This window comes from Poecilia reticulata, chromosome 10 (genome assembly GCF_904066995.2).
Source record: "Poecilia reticulata chromosome 10, P_reticulata-male-v2, whole genome shotgun sequence".
Lineage (NCBI taxonomy): Eukaryota > Metazoa > Chordata > Actinopteri > Cyprinodontiformes > Poeciliidae > Poecilia > Poecilia reticulata.
Window position 1 is genome coordinate 33,049,274 of NC_088839.1, and position 17,072 is coordinate 33,066,345.

Below are 17,072 nucleotides of genomic sequence, written 5' to 3' on the forward strand. Positions count from 1 at the left end.
TAAGTTATTAACCATTATGAATCGTTAAGTAATTAACCGTTATAAACCGTTAAGTTATTAACTGTCAAACGTTACCAAACATTATGAACAGTTAATAACTGTTAATAACCGTCAAAAACGGTTATTAACAGTTATTAACTGATATAAACAGTTATTAACGTTTATGGAGGTTCTGAAGCCAGCAGGTCGTGAAGTCGGTCCATGTAGAGCTGAAATGATCCCAGCTTGTTTCCTGTCAGGTACCTGGAGGGGAACCAGCTGTCGTCGGTTCCGAAGGAGCTGGCCGCCCTGAAGCAGCTCTCCCTGGTGTATGTAACGCCCTCCATGCCACCCCAGCATGCTGCTATGCTCACCGGCCCCCCCTGCTGGCTGGTTGCTGACTCTACTGTGTTTTGACAGGGATTTGAGCAACAACAGCATCAGCACAGTGGCTCCCTTCACCTTCAGCAACATGACCCAGCTGGCCACGCTGTAAGTTACCTGCAGGATCAGGCTGAACTCAGGCTGGCCAACCTGCTGAGAATTTCATTTTCTGGTGACATTTTTGGTTTTTATGTCGTATTAAATAGAAACAACTTCCTGAACTTTGCTTTTTAAATCCAGGCCTAAAACCATTCATACCTTTTACCATTATAACCACATGAGATTATTATGAGATTTTATGCAACAGACCAACATTAAACTTGGTTTTACAATTATTCATCTTCAGCCCCTTTTCTCTGATTCCCCTAAAGGAAATCCAGTCGGCCTTCAGATGTTCTTATTCCTCAGAAAACAGTCAGTTTTGTTTGTTTCCTTCAGGATCCTGAGCTACAACCAGATCCGCTGCATCCCGCTCCACGCCTTCGACGGACTGCGATCGCTGCGCCTGCTGTGAGTCACAACTGATGGAAGAGATCATAGTAGAGTAGAAACAATAGGATAGAAACAATAGAATAGAGTAGAAACAATAGAATAGAATAGAAACAATAGAATAGAATAGAAACAATAGAATAGAATAGAAACAATAGAATAGAGTAGAAACAATAGAATAGAATATAAACAATAGAATAGAATAGAAACAATAGAATAGAGTAGAAACAATAGAATAGAGTAGAAACAATAGAATAGAATAGAAACAATAGAATAGAGTAGAAACAATAGAGTAGAGTAGAAACAATAGAATAGAAACAATAGAAATAGAATAGAAACAATAGAGTAGAATAGAAACAATAGAATAGAGTAGAAACAATAGAATAGAATAGAAACAATAGAATAGAGTAGAAACAATAGAATAGAATAGAAACAATAGAATAGAATAGAAACAATAGAATAGAATAGAAACAATAGAATAGAATAGAAACAATAGAATAGAGTAGAAACAATAGAATAGAGTAGAAACAATAGAATAGAAACAATAGAATAGTAACAATAGAATAGAAACAATAGAATAGAATAGAATAGAAACAATAGAATAGAGTAGAAACAATAGAATAGAATAGAAACAATAGAATAGAGTAGAAACAATAGAATAGAATATAAACAATAGAATAGAATAGAAACAATAGAATAGAATAGAAACAATAGAATAGAATAGAAACAATAGAATAGAGTAGAAACAATAGAATAGAATATAAACAATAGAATAGAATAGAAACAATAGAATAGAGTAGAAACAATAGAATAGAGTAGAAACAATAGAATAGAAACAATAGAATAGTAACAATAGAATAGAAACAATAGAATAGAATAGAATAGAAACAATAGAATAGAGTAGAAACAATAGAATAGAATAGAAACAATAGAATAGAGTAGAAACAATAGAATAGAATAGAAACAATAGAATAGAATAGAAACAATAGAATAGAATAGAAACAATAGAATAGAATAGAAACAATAGAATAGAGAAAAAACAATAGAATAGAATATAAACAAAAGAAAAGAATAGAAACAATAGAATAGAATAGAAACAATAGAATAGAGAAAAAACAATAGAATAGAAACAATAGAATAGTAACAATAGAATAGAAACAATAGAATAGAATAGAAACAATAGAATAGAATAGAAACAATAGAATAGAGTAGAAACAATAGAATAGAATAGAAACAATAGAATAGTAACAATAGAGTAGAAACAATAGAGTAGAAACAATAGAATAGAGTAGAAACAATAGAATAGAATAGAAACAATAGAATAGAAACAATAGAATAGAGTAGAAACAATAGAATAGAATAGAAACAATAGAATAGTAACAATAGAGTAGAAACAATAGAGTATAAACAATAGAATAGAGTATAAACAATAGAATAGAAACAATAGAATAGAATAGAATAGAATAGAATAGAATAGAATAGAATAGAAACAGCCTTTATTGTCCTGCAAAAGGGAAGGTCAGGCAGCAGCTTCAGGTTCACACAGTGTTAAAAACAATATAGAAATAAATATGAACAATAATAGTAATAGTTTAACATTAGCAGTGTTTGTAAAGGACATTGATTTCCATCAGCATCATGTTAGTTTGGCAGAAACTCAGAAACACGTTTGTTCTTCAGCCGCTTCATTCCCAAAGTTTGTTCATTTATAAATGTTCCAAACTGAAGATTTATTTAACAAACTAAATATTTAGTTCACACTAAAGTTTTAGCTGTACGCTAAATGTTTAGCTCTGAGTTTGCTAAATAATAATAAGCTAGCTGTGAGCTAACTCCATATGTAGTTTGGAGCTGTGACATTTATAAATGAATCACTATGTTAATCATGTGACATTTAAAACGAACGTCAGTTTTTTTCTCTTCTGACAAACTAAATAAACATTTTTTTCTTTTAGTTTTACTCCATATTTAAAGAAATCTCCAAAATGAGCATGTTTATTAAACATTGTAAAAGAGATTATTTACAGTTCGTCATATCAGGGCAGAATAACAGCAGGAATGATGCTGGAGCAGGTGGAGCTCCGTCCGTCCGTCCCTCCTCCACTCGGGTCGGACGTGATGGATCGGCGTTCAGCCGCGCTCGCGCTCCGTCATCCATCCGGTTGTCCGCCCTCCATCTCAGAAACTCGCTGACCCCCCACACCTCCGCTACAGACACAAACCGCTGCGCTTTCTCACACAAATTATTACATTTTTAGATTTCTTAATTTTTTTAAATATTAAAATATTACTTAATTTTTAAGTTCATTTACTCCAGTAATAAATATGCGTGTATCTATAATTCGAGTTAAATCCTGATTTGATCACATTATCTCTGCATAAAAGCATTTTTGTGTTTGCATCATTTGTTCTGCAGCTGATGCTGTTTTTTACTTGGTGTCAAACTTTTACTGAGGGATTAAATGTTGATAGCCAGCAATACTCATTAGCCACCGCTAACCAAAAGTTAGATTTACTAGTCACTAATTTTCTAACCAAGAATCTTGGCTAAGCTTGTGCTAAACCACCCGCCACCGGCCAAATGCGGGTTAAAGTCTGAAGAGGCGTGTAAATTGGAGCAACGCTCCGCAACTGTGACAGGTTGACGATTCGAACAGAAAAAAACTGCATTCAGCTTGAACTTCTGTCCAGGGGAGGACTGAACGTCTGAGGTACAGACTGATGCACATGACGAACACGGCCGGAGAGGGCTCCGCCCCGGAGGCGGCCATGTTTGTGGCTCCGCCCCCCAGGGGCAGCCATGTTTGTGGCTCCACCCCCCCGGAGGCAGCCATGTTTGTGGCTCCACCACCAGAAGCAGCCATGTTTGTGGCTCCGCCCCCCCCGGAGGCAGCCATGTTTGTGGCTCCACCACCAGAAGCAGCCATGTTTGTGGCTCCGCCCCCCCCGGAGGCAGCCATGTTTGTGGCTCCACCCCCCGGAGGCGGCCATGTTTGTGGCTCCACCCCCCGGAGGCGGCCATGTTTGTGGCTCCGCCCCCAGAGGCAGCCATGTTTGTGGCTCCACCACCAGAAGCTGCCATGTTTGTGGCCCCGCCCCCGGATGCGGCCATGTTTGTGGCTCCACCCCCCGGAGGCGGCCATGTTTGTGGCTCCACCCCCCCGGAGGCAGCCATGTTTGTGGCTCCACCACCAGAAGCTGCCATGTTTGTGGCCCCGCCCCCGGATGCGGCCATGTTTGTGGCTCCGCCCCCAGAGGCAGCCACGTTTGTGGCTCCGCCCCCTGGAGGCGGCCATGTTTGTGCCTTTTCCTCCGCCTATCGACTGCATCTCATGAAGCATTTCACCTTGGAAAAATTTACCCCAGATTTTTTTTTATTCTTTCATGCTTCCTTCCTTTCATTTTAGTTGATGTTGCCGTGGGGACAGATCCCTCTGTGCCCCCGCATAGCAACTGGTTGCCAGGCAGTCATCACTGTCACTTCCTCATTACCCAGAACCCCCTGTGGGCGAGGCTAGTGCAGGGCTGTTAGACCTCTTTACACAAACACACAGCAACACTTATAGACATTAGAAACACACACAGAGCAGGCTGACCTTCAAGCGCGCACACACACACACACACACAGACAGAGCTCTGCTGGTGCCGGTTTGATAGCTGTCCCTGCGCTCTGATGGAACGTGAAGCAGTTTACAGCAGGAAACACTCAGATGGACACAGAGACATTCTGCTGTCCTCACAGCCAAAACTTTCATAAAGCACACACACATGAACACACACATGAACACACACATGAACACACACACGAACACACACACGAACACACACATGAACACACACATGAACACACACGAACACACACATGAACACACACATGAACACACACATGAACACACACACGAACACACACATGAACACACACACGAACACACACACGAACACACACATGAACACACACATGAACACACACGAACACACACATGAACACACACATGAACACACACATGAACACACACACGAACACACACATGAACACACACATGAACACACACGAACACACACATGAACACACACATGAACACACACATGAACACACACATGAACACACACACATGAACACACACATGAACACACACACGAACACACACACGAACACACACATGAACACACACATGAACACACACATGAACACACACACGAACACACACATGAACACACACATGAACACACACACGAACACACACACGAACACACACACGAACACACACATGAACACACATGAACACACACATGAACACACACACATGAACACACACATGAACACACACATGAACACACACATGAACACACACATGAACACACACATGAACACACACAAACATCCTCACTAATAATAATTGTAGAGATGCAAGTTTTAATTGGTGGCCATTTTCTCTCCTATCAAGATGGCCGTCTTCTGTTCCGTAACACAAAGGCACAAATTCTTCATAATATTTTATCATTATTTTGTGTCAACTGTATTAAATACCAACAAATTTAACTGAAAATTGTGGTTTTCTCACATTATTAAACTTATAGAAAATAGAATGGAAAAATAATTAATGATTATTGATTATTTTGCTATAACAACATGACCAGCAGGTCTGACTGATCATGTCTCCATTCCTGCCTCTTGTCTTCAGGACTCTCCATGGAAACGACCTTTCAACCATCCCCGAAGGCGCCTTCGGCCACCTCAGCTCCCTGTCCCACCTGTAGGTGTTGCTCTGACTGTGTGTGTGTGTGTGTGTGTGTGTGTGTGTGTGTGTGTGTGTGTGTGTGTGTGTGTGCGTGTGACCTGGTCCTGACGGTGTGTTTTCTGCGCAGGGCCCTCGGCGCCAACCCGCTGTACTGTAACTGCGACCTGCGCTGGCTGTCTCAGTGGGTCAAGGCCGGCTTCAAGGAACCCGGTAACCAATCAGCTGTCAGCACACCTGCAGCTGTGGTGCAGTTCCTGAATCTGACCAGTGTGGCGCTGTTGTTGCAGGCATCGCTCGCTGTGCCGGACCTGCAGACATGGCCGACAGGCTGCTGCTCACCACGCCGCTCAACAGGTTCCAGTGTAAAGGTGAGGTGTTGGCGAAAAGTCGTAAAAATCTACGTAATTCCTCACCGTGTCGGTTAAAAGCTTTCATGTCGTCTGCAGTTCAAAAACAGGGAAGTGGAAGCATTTCTGCATAAAACACACTCATAAACTTCTGACCAATCGCAGAGCTCGTAGCTTAGCTCCGCCCAGTAAAACCCAAACGACTCCAGATGTTTTCCTTAAACAAAGATGAGGCCGGGTTTGTCACTTTCTCTGTTTTGGTTCTTTCATCTCATGCATACGTTCTAGTATCGTCTCCGTGGCGACGGCACAGCTTCCTGTGTAGTTACAAAATGGAGGACAACTCCGACGGCGTATTAGTAAATTTCTGCCAAAGAAAGGCTGAAGTTTTGAGAAAATTTCTGAGCTTTTTGCCAGAAATGTACTCGGTTAGTTCTTCAATCGATAAATATGACTGGACTGGAAAACGCCTGTTAGCAGCTATGGCTAAACTACTTTATACTCTAAAAATGTTTTATACTGTTTTATACTTGTGCATATGTATTAATTAGTTTTATTTTGTAGCCAGGTTGCTGTGCACTGCAGATTTCTGCCCAGGTCCCTCTTGAAAATGAGATCTAGATCTCAACGGGTTCACCTGGTTAAATAAAGGAATTAAAAAAAACTGTCACTACAGCTAGCTGGTTAGCTGAAATGCCTAGCCAGTTAGCCAATATAGCTAGATTTTAGCCACTAAAGCTAGACTGACAGCCACCTATTAGCCGCTATAGCTAGCTGGTTAGCTGAAATGCCTAGCCAGTTAGCCAATATAGCTAGACTTTAGACACTAAAGCTAGACTGATAGCCATCTGTTAGCCGCTATAGCTAGCGGCTAACAGATGGCTATCAGTCTAGCTTTAGTAGCCGCCACAGCCGGTGTCGATAGAACTTTTCTGATGGTTGATCAGCAGGAATCTGTCACTAAATTGTTTGTCGCTCTTATCTAATTTGATAATTTCTATAAACTGTGGCTGAAATTAAAGCTCAGACATCTGCTGAGGTAAAATATGTATTTTTCTCTAGATAGAAAATGTAGAACTTTATTCCAGATGTTTCCAGGATTAGAGATGTTGATGAGTTTAACTGAAGCGGGATACGTTCTTCTTCCCACTCGCTGAACAGACGGAGCGTTTTCCCGTTTCGTCCGGTTGCAGCTCTGATCCTCCTCTTCCTCTTCCTCTTCCTCTTCGTCTTCCTCCTCCTCTTCCTCTTCCATCCAGGTCCTGTGGACATCAGCCTGATGTCGAAGTGCGCCCCCTGCCTGTCGGCTCCCTGCAGGAACAACGGCACCTGCGCCTCTGGCGCTGCAGGCTCCTACCACTGCGCCTGTCCGTTCGGGTTCAAGGTGAGAAGCTGTTAGCTTCTCTGTTAGTTGTTAGCTGTTAGCCGTTAGCTGTTAGCCGTTAGCTGTTAGCCGTTAGCTGACGGCTCTGATGGGACAAAACGTCATGAAGTCACATGTTCAACGTTATGAGCTCAGATTATTGAGGTTCCACTGATGATTCAAGGTTTGGTCAAAACAAAACGCAAATTACTGACAGAAAACTATTTTTACATCAACAAGGATCCGATAATAAACTCAGTAAAATATTTAGTCCATGACAAACATTCATAATCCAACATAATCTGCTAATTCAGGGTATTAGCAGATTAACCCTTCACATGCATCTGGTTTCATCCTAACTTCTGTTCACTCGTGTTTCTTTTTAAGCTTTTTGCTAAAAAATGTTGTAATTTAAATGATTATTTCTGAATAATTTAAGATGTTTAAAGCTTTAAGTTTGACTTGGTTGCTGATGATTTCTGGTAAATTCTGGCGGTTTGATGTTTTTCAGAGCAGAATGATTATCCAAAGATCTGCGTTAGTTTCATAACTTTCTACATGTTTAATGTTAGGTTTTAGTAATATCTGTACTGTATCTATAAACTAATTTAATTTGTGACAATGATGTCATTACAGGGACAAAATCTAAAGTTTGGAACTCATTCACACCTTTCAGATTAAAAGCTTTAATCTCTCGTTATATTATTGAGGAATTAGGTTCAATCTTATCAATTGATCTCAACACATCAACTGCAGTTGACCTTTCAAAATAAAGCTCACAGGTCCAAGCAGATTCAAGCAAAAGACGAAGTGACTGTAGATCCACAAAGAATCATATTAACTGATTAATATGGATTTTCAGAATAAGAGTTTAAAATGTGCAGCTTCATGAGTTTAACTGAACTCATGTTTTCCTTGATAGTCCAGAGAATATTTTCTTTATCTCTGTGATTTATGGCCTCGTTAATCTTTGTTATGAGCTCCTGGACCAACTCCAGGCACTTTATCAGACCTGAAACGTCACGTCCCTCTGGGACCAGCAGGGGGCGACAGCAGAGAGGAAAAACTGAATTAAAGCAGGAAGAAACCAGAACCAGAACCAGAACCTGGACCACAAAACAAAGATTAAATATCATGTAGACAGAAAATATGAGATTCTGAATGAAGTGGAGGAAGCTGCTGCTAATGCCACTTCCTGTCCCCCCTCTCCTCTGCCCCCTGTCCTTCCTGTCCCCCCTCCCTCTGCCCCCCCTGTCCTTCCTGTCCCCCCTCCCTCTGCCCCCCTGTCCTTCCTGTCCCCCTCCCTCTGCCCCCCCTGTCCTTCCTGTCCCCCCTCCCTCTGCCCCCTGTCCTTCCTGTCTCTAGGGTCAGGACTGTGAGGTGCCAATCAACGCCTGCATCAGCTTCCCGTGTCATAACGGAGGAACCTGCCACATCCCACCTGGACGGGACGACCAGTTCAGGTACGGCTCAGAGTCGACCAATCAGAGGTTCTGATCCGTTTCCCTTTGGGATCAATAAAGCATTTTTTGAATTTTATTTTGAATATATAATCCATCTCTGATCCAGAACCACACAGCATTCTGGGAGATGTAGGCAGAGGAAAGGCCTCTCAATGTGAGCTAAGCTAGCTGGTAGCATCAGCTCTCTCACTCGTTCTTTGGTTGCCAAGCAACAGCCTGCAGAGTCACTGCGTTACCGAGTCGTTCCTCAATAACGACTAAAAAATAAAAAACAACGATGTGGAGAGAAAATGAAGATAAACCAGGAGCGGAAACGCCACCAGGTGGCAGCATTCGGTGTTGCATGACAAAATATTATCAATAATTATCGATATCGACTGATATGAAATGCTAATATCATCAGTAATACAGCTGCATCGTCCAGCCCTGGTAGAAATAAAGACGTGCGTGTGCGTGTGTGTGTGTGTGTGTGTGTGTGTGTGTGTGTGTGTGTGTGTGTGTGTGTGTGTGTGTGTGCGCGTGCTTGCATGTGTGTGTGTGTGTGTGTGTGTGTGTGCGTGCGTGCGTGTGTGTGCGTGTGTGTGTGTGCGTGTGTGTGTGTGCGTGTGCGTGTGTGTGTGTGCGTGTGTGTGTGTGTGCATGTGTGTGTGTGTGCGCGCGTGTGTGTGTGCGTGTGTGTGTGTAGCTGTGTGTGTCCGCCAGGCTTTGAGGGTCCGCGCTGTGAGATAAATCCTGACGATTGCGACGACAACGACTGTGAGAACAACTCCACCTGCATCGACGGCGTCAACAACTACACCTGTCTGTGCCCCCCCAACTACAGCGGTACACACACACACACACATTTAGCAGGTCTGGGGTCACAGGTCAGAGGTCAGGTTTCTGTCCATCATCAGAATCTCAATTTGCTCAAATCCAGGAAGTTGGAAAAAAGTCAAAGTTCCTGAACTTTTCCTGAAAGTTTTTTCCTCAGGTCCAACTTCCTGTCTGCTGACCTTTGACCCTTTGGACATGTTGGTGTCCCAGCGGCTGAAAGTGGAGGCGGTCATGCAGACTTCCTGCTCTGCCTCTGACCTTTGACCCCTGAGTCTCTCTGCCCCCAGGTGACCTGTGTGACGAGGTGGTGGACCCGTGTCTCGCCGGCTTCGACCCGTGTCGGCACGACTCCAAGTGCGTCCAAGTCGGCCGCGGCTACAGGTGAGGCGGCTCCACGAGTGGTCAAAGGTCACCAAGGTCATGTCCTGGAGGAAGAGGCTGCAGCAGCGAGGTCACTTCCTGTCTCATTTCCCTCAGAACAAAACGGGGCGTGTTTACATCTGATTGGCTGTCGGTCAACAGGCTGCGACCTCGTTTGACCTCGGTGGCCATGTTGGATATTTTAGCTGATCGGAGGAAAACCTGATCATGTTTGGAGATAATCTTCATGTCGGGAGGAGAAAATCTGAATAAAAATCTTTTTTGAGCTTTATTTGGATAAAAGCTGCTCTGCAGCTTGTAAAAGATTAAACTCTTTTTCTCACAACTTTCTTCTGGACTTCCTGTCTTCACTGAAGTTCTAGTCCTGTTCAGTTTGGCTGTCGACTCCCCCTGGTGGCCTGGAGGACTGCAGTTTGGTGGCGTCAGCCGGGATTTATGCTGTTTTTGCCGTTTTCACTGTTTTTCCTTTTGCATCCGTTTCTCTGCATCGTTTTCCTGATGCTGATCGTTTTGTTTGACCCGACCCGGCTGTAAAGTCGGATCAGAACCACAGAAAATCACAGTAAAGAGAAACTTCTCCTCAGACGCCGTCTTTTCTCGTCCACCGGTGCTGGCTGTTGATTGACCTTTGACCTTCTGGTGCGCCACCAGGTGCGAGTGTCCGCCGGGCTTCGTGGGCCAGCGCTGCGAGCTGGACTACAACGACTGTCTGGAGAACAAATGCCAGCATGGAGCCGAGTGCGTGGACGCCGTCAACGGATACACCTGCGTCTGCAAGGAGGGCTTCAGGTGTGTGTGTGTGCGTGTGTGTGTGTGTGTGTGTGTGTGTGTGTGTGTGGTTAATTACAGCTGGTGAGAGTGAAGCTAATTCATCAGAGAGAAGCTGAGAAACGGAACATTTAGTGGATCAAATTAAAAGTTTTATTTGATTTTAAAAGTATTTTTCCTGGACTTCTGGTTCCGTTGTGCCGAGTTGAGACGCTTACAGACTGAGCTCCGGCTGTAGGAATATAACACTATTATAATCACTTCCTCACAAAAGACCACAAGAAGTTTACTTTGACTAGGACGACTCCACCGAGGTGCAGAGAAAACGAAAACGTGAAGTTTGTAAAAAGCTGAAGGAGCATCAAGTCGCCACACCTGGTGCTGCTCTGAAATCCGTCCCTCTTTGTGGTTCCTTCTGCTTGGAAGGAGATTTTTCTGTAGGAATAAGTGAAATTCTAACATTTGATTAAAAGTCTAAATTTTATTTATAGTTAAAACCAGATATTTAAAGGTGATAAACAGACACATTTCTCTCTTTCTGAAATTAAATTTTCTTGTTTTTGGTCAGTTAAAATTAACCAAATTATGTGTTTTTAATAAACGTTAGAAAACTTGGCAGGAACATTTTTTAAACTTTGTTATTAGGACAACATTACCAAAAAATTAAATAATTAAAAAATGACAATAAAGTTATATAAGAATGAAATTAGAATAAATAGAATAAAGTTACAATATTATGACCAGTTTTTTTAGTGGCTGTAAAAAACAAATGATTTTGTTTTTAACTTGTTGCTGTTGAACATAAAAAACAATCACAGAATAATAACAGGAATAAATTATATAAAACGGTGAATTAAAACTGTTTTCATTTGTTTTTATCTCCAAAGTCTGAAAACTTATTTAAAACCTTTTGATAATTTATCTGCTTTATCGATAAACTCAGTGGAGTTTCATTCAGTCTTGAATCCTTTTATTCTGAAATGTCCGACCTCACTTCCTGCCCCCCTCCCCCAGTGGGCTGTTCTGTGAGAACCCTCCACCAATGATCTTGCTGCAGACCAGCCCCTGCGACCAATCAGAGTGCCAGAACGGCGCCCAGTGCCTGGTGGTTGCCGGGGAACCCATCTGCCGCTGCATACCTGGTTACTACGGCAACAAGTGCGACAAAATCTCCACGGTCCACTTCCTGGGTCGGGACGGGTTCGTGGAGCTGCACGGCACCAAGCTGCGACCGACGGCACATATTTCACTGCAGGTGGGTCTGACCTTTGACCTTCGTCTCCAGCAGAATGGGTTGGCTTGTGTTATTGCGCAACACCTCCCTCCCCTTCTCTCTCACTCTACTTCCCCTTCTCAGAGGAGGGAGATGTGCAGCCAGCTCTCCATCTAACGGGTAATTTGAGTTTTCTAAATCTGATGGGATTTTACCCTGTTCAGAACTGAGTAAACTGTTTAAGCATCGAGAAAGACTAGCCTGGTTTCTAATGACCTCCATCCAGATGTCCCACCTTCTTCACCCTGTGAATTAGCCAGATTGAGCAGCCTGCAACCAGCTAGCTTCACAGAGCTTCACCTGTTAACGGTCGCTCTTTCTCTTTATTACAACTTGTTACTGAACCAGGTTGGTTTTAGTGTCGAGTCCCGAGGTGTTTTAGTTTTGGCTAAAAGCAACCTATAAAACATTTCTACTTTTTCCCCCAGAATCAAACTTCATAGCTATTTCACAACCATCAAAGAACTTTAAGGCGACTCATTAATTGAATGTCCACAACATCTTTTAGATTTTCTTAATGCTAATTATTTTATTAGTAAGGCCATTTTGCAAGAGTCAGTACAGCTTAATTCACTAGCAGAAATAATCAAATAAGTAAATCAATAATCTAGCCTATCTTTCCTAATGCTGACACTGAGAACTAAAAAGGGAAACTTTGAGAGAGACGGACAGAGTTTGGCATTTTGAACCCCAGAACTGGCCTGATGATGAAGAAGGTGTTGCAGCAGCAGGAGGTTCCCAGTACAGGAAGAGTACTGACTTAGAGCGGCAGGTCTCGGGCCTCAGGGTGACTTCCTCATACTCGTAGCGGTCCTCAGCTTCTGTCTTGCAGCTCTGTAGCTCCCTTCTCCTCGTCTCACGATCTTTCTGGTCCCACGGAAGGAACACCCAGTTCTTCCTCTTTGCCTTTGTTCTTTGTCTTTATCTTCATCTTTGCCTTGGTCTTTGTCTTTGGGGGTCTAAACCCAGCTGTTGAGAGAAGTGCGATTTGAAGCCACATGTTGCTAACGGGTTGGTCCCCATGTGCAGAACAGTCTCCGGTTCTGTGGCCCCGGCTCTTCTTCAGCTGCAGAGTTCTTTGTCCATCTCCATCTTGGCTCGAAGCTGCCTGAAGGATCCAACCAACGATTCCTCTGTTGCACCCACCTTATAAAGGGTTTATCCACCTTTTGGTGCGTTTGCATTGGCTGGCTTTGTTGCTGTGCCTGTTTCATTGGCTGACTGCTTGGACAGATGATCTCATCTCCATCACCCTGTAGACCTCATGACCTGATGTCTGTTCTAATGTCCCCAAGTTGCTCAACAGTTCCTCCTACCTCTGTTTCCTGCCCAACCTTTTCTTAGGCAAGTTGAAGGTTAGCAATAAGGCTTTAGTCACCTCCGCTATTCTATCAGTTCCTCTTTTCCCCTGACCTTTCACCTTTCACCTACCATCTACCTTCAACACAACATCAGTGACCTTTAATTACAGTTACAACATTTTACACCTTTTCAAGTTCAATGTCAAAATCACATTTATAACCTTTTTGATTTAACATTAATTTATAATATTATAATAACCATAACTTATTAGTTACTCTTATTATAATCATAATGTGAGTTATTACAGACATTTCTGAAAAGAACCCAATAATAATCCATTATTGTAATTATCTGATACCAAATTACAGTTACTTGTTTCACCTTTAAGTACTTCCACAAGTGTAAGAGTAAGTGTAAATATTCTTATAATCAAACCAACATCAACCACTGGTTAAACCAATATTAATTATTGGCCTAATTATAAGTCATTATTTTAAGTATTTTACTCTGGGTTTTATCCAATCTCTCAAAATGTTTAGATTTTATTCTTTAAACCTTTAATGCTTTAAAATAAGGAATGGTCTGAACTATTTTTAGCCTGATGCGAGACAGAAACTTCCTCTTTATTAAGGAAACCAGCTCTTCCTGTTTCATGACTCTTTCTGCCTGACTTTGATTTTTTATGATTAAATAGAAAAAAGTAGAATTAAAGCAAAGTTTGCAGGACACAATAACAACACACACAACCAGATTCATTTTATTACCGTCTGACTCTATTGTTGGGTCTTGATGTCACCTGTGTAATTAATTTTAAGGTAATTTTATTTATTATTACTATTAAACTAAAATCTCCAGCATGGGGAAGTGGGATGAGCTCGACTTTTCTTGACACTTGAGACGAGCCCACAGCATGATGCTGCCGCCACCCGGCTGGACAGTTTTCTCTCAGTTTATTGATGAATCGATCGTATTGATCCTCCAGGTGGCCACTGAGAAGGACAACGGCGTCCTGCTGTATAAGGACGACCTGGACCCGCTGGCGCTGGAGCTGTACCAGGGACACATCCGCCTCATTTATGACATCACCAACTACCCGCCCACCACCGTCTACAGGTGAGCTCACCTGGTCTACCGGAGCGCCGGCTCTTCTGAGCCAGTTACTGCTGTAAAGGATCTCAGTGCTCTGGTTTGTTTCCCGTTTGGTTTTTGTGTCTTCATGGGAAACATTTTGCTGAAATATGAAACTATCTGCTGCTGCTGCGTAACTCAGAGACGCTCAGCAGAACCAGAACCAGAACCAGAACCGTTTCCTCTCTAAACATGAGCTCAGAAGATTCCTCTGAAATATTAAATCATAAACTGACTGGATGTTTGCTGCAGGAACCACAGAAGAAGAAACGGCTTCAGATTATTTCTGCCTTCATGTTTGATTTGGTTGAGTTGAAGCGATTAAAAGACACGATGCAACAGATGAAGATTCAAATCGACTGAGGAGGAAGAGAGAGAGAGAAAGAGAGAGAGAGGAAGAGAGAGCAGAGGAGGAGAGAGAGAAAGAGAGAGAGAGAGAGAGAAAGAGGAAGAGAGGGAGAGAGAGAAAGAGAGAGAGAGGGAGAGAGAGAAAGAGAGAGAGAGAGAGAACTTTTCAGATTTTTAATTTAAAAACTAAAAGTAAAGAATAAAAACTGAAAATAAAGAATCAAAAGAGAGAAAAGAGATGAAAACAGATTCAGATTGAAGGAGTCGGAACAAGTCCTTCACTGTGACCTCATTAGCAGGTCACAGAGGTCAGAGGTCACAGGTTTCCAGTGTTTGGAACTGGTTTTGGGGCATCATGCTGGTTCCAGGTGTGTTTGTGAAAACCAGATAAAGAGGGAGGCGTCAAGAGGGGGGGGCGTTCAGAGGGGGAGGCGTCCAGAGAGGGGGGCGTCCAGAGAGGGAGGCATCCAGAGAGGGAGGCGTCCAGAGGGGGGGGCGTCCAGAGAGGGAGGCATCCAGAGAGGGAGGCGTCCAGAGAGGGAGGAGTCCAGAGGGGGGGGCGTCCAGAGAGGGGGCGTCCAGAGGGTGGGGCGTCCAGAGAGGGAGGCGTCCAGAGGGGGGGGCGTCCAGAGAGGGAGGCGTCCCAAGAGGGGGAGGCGTCCAGAGAGGGGGGCGTCCAGAGGGGGGGCGTCCAGAGAGGGAGGAGTCCAGAGAGGGAGGAGTCCAGAGGGGGGGCGTCCAGAGAGGGAGGCGTCCAGAGAGGGAGGAGTCCAGAGGGGGGGCGTCCAGAGGGGAGGCGTCCAGAGGGGGATGCGTCCAGAGGGGGAGGCGTCCAGAGAGGGGGGCGTCCAGAGAGGGGGCGTAAAGAGAGGGGGCGTCCAAAGGGGAGGCGTCGGAGGGGGGGCGTCCAGAGGGGGGGGCGTCCAGAGGGGGAGGCGTCCAGAGGGGGGGGCGTCCAGAGGGGGAGGCGTTCAGAGGGGGGGGCGTCCAGAGGGGGAGGCGTCCAGAGGGGGCGTCCAGAGAGGGGGGCGTCCAGCGAGGGGGCGTCCAGAGGGTGGGGCGTCCAGCGAGGGGGGCGTCCAGAGGGGGGGGCGTCCAGCGAGGGGGGCGTCCAAAGGGGGAGGCGTTCAGAGGGGGAGGAGTCCAGAGGGGGGGGCGTCCAGAGGGGGAGGCGTCCAGAGGGGGGGCGTCCAGCGAGGGGGCGTCCAGCGAGGGGGGCGTCCAAAGGGGGAGGCGTCCAGAAAGGGAGGCGTCCAGAGGGGGAGGCGTCCAGAGAGGGGGGCGTCCAGAGGGGGAGGCGTTCCAAGAGGGGCGTCCAGCGACATGTCGGGAGAAACGAGGATGAAATGAAAGAAAAGACGTAAACGGCAGTCTGAGTTCGCCCAGCGTCTATTTGCAGGTTGTTTCAGGCTACGGGACTCTATTATGGACAAGTTTCTGATTAAAACAAACGGACATTTTTGGACATAAACTGAGTGATTTAAATCCAACCTTATATTGTTTTTGAAGGATTTTTAGTTACTGATCTATTTATCAGAATATTATTTCTTAGTATTATGATTTTATTAAATATGTTGCTAAAATTCAACAAATTCTATATTAAGTGGTTGGATATTTATTTACTTATTAAACTAATTGGTGTTTTACCTGATTCCTGAGGCAGAACCTTCTGATGAGATTATGAGTTCTGCTTTAAATCAAGCTGAATTTTACAGACACGTGTGTGTGTGTGGGGGGGGGGCCCGTGTGTGTGTGTGGGGGGGGGGGGGGGGCCCGTGTGTGTGTGTGTGCTGTGCATTAATGGGCTGCCCTTTACTAAATGTCACACTAATCTCCCATCAGGTCACAGAGAGAACAGCTACTGTTGTTCATCAGCAAACAATGGAGGGAAGAACTGATGATGTGATGATGATGATGATGATGATGAAGGAGAGGGAGGTTTTCCTTCTTTTTCACCATCTTCATATGTTAGAGCTGCAGATAATTGAATATATGAGAAAATCTTCCTCGTGCAGATAGAAGAACTAATTTTAGAAGAGAAAATCTGGTGGCCAATTCAAAATGGCCGCCATGGTCATCAACAAAAATTTATTTTTGCAATAAATTTGCCAATATTTATCCCAGATAAATACTTCTGATGTCAAATCGTACATAATTGAAACCATAGAAAACATATTTACTAATAATGTTTTTGATTTTTCAAAATGGCCGCTGTGGTTGTCATGGAAACAAATTTCTTCCAAAATATCCATTTTAATGAATATTTTTATATAGCTGTAGAAATCACAAATA

General features: G+C 43.8%; 1 protein-coding gene across 4 annotated transcripts in view; it reads left to right on the plus strand.

Annotated features, from left to right (window-relative positions):
- slit3 (slit homolog 3 (Drosophila)) overlaps nucleotides 1-17,072 on the plus strand; it is a 226,983-nt gene that overhangs the window by 203,953 nt on the left and 5,958 nt on the right. For all 4 annotated transcript variants that reach the window (XM_081611949.1, XM_081611952.1, XM_081611951.1 and 1 more), the window contains 13 exons: nucleotides 240-308; nucleotides 400-471; nucleotides 802-873; nucleotides 5,535-5,606; nucleotides 5,719-5,801; nucleotides 5,879-5,959; nucleotides 7,198-7,322; nucleotides 8,667-8,764; nucleotides 9,450-9,589; nucleotides 9,868-9,961; nucleotides 10,613-10,750; nucleotides 11,744-11,984; nucleotides 14,287-14,417. In XM_081611949.1, the coding sequence (XP_081468075.1) occupies nucleotides 240-308; nucleotides 400-471; nucleotides 802-873; nucleotides 5,535-5,606; nucleotides 5,719-5,801; nucleotides 5,879-5,959; nucleotides 7,198-7,322; nucleotides 8,667-8,764; nucleotides 9,450-9,589; nucleotides 9,868-9,961; nucleotides 10,613-10,750; nucleotides 11,744-11,984; nucleotides 14,287-14,417 (1,416 nt within the window). The remainder of the gene's footprint in view (nucleotides 1-239; nucleotides 309-399; nucleotides 472-801; nucleotides 874-5,534; nucleotides 5,607-5,718; nucleotides 5,802-5,878; nucleotides 5,960-7,197; nucleotides 7,323-8,666; nucleotides 8,765-9,449; nucleotides 9,590-9,867; nucleotides 9,962-10,612; nucleotides 10,751-11,743; nucleotides 11,985-14,286; nucleotides 14,418-17,072) is intronic.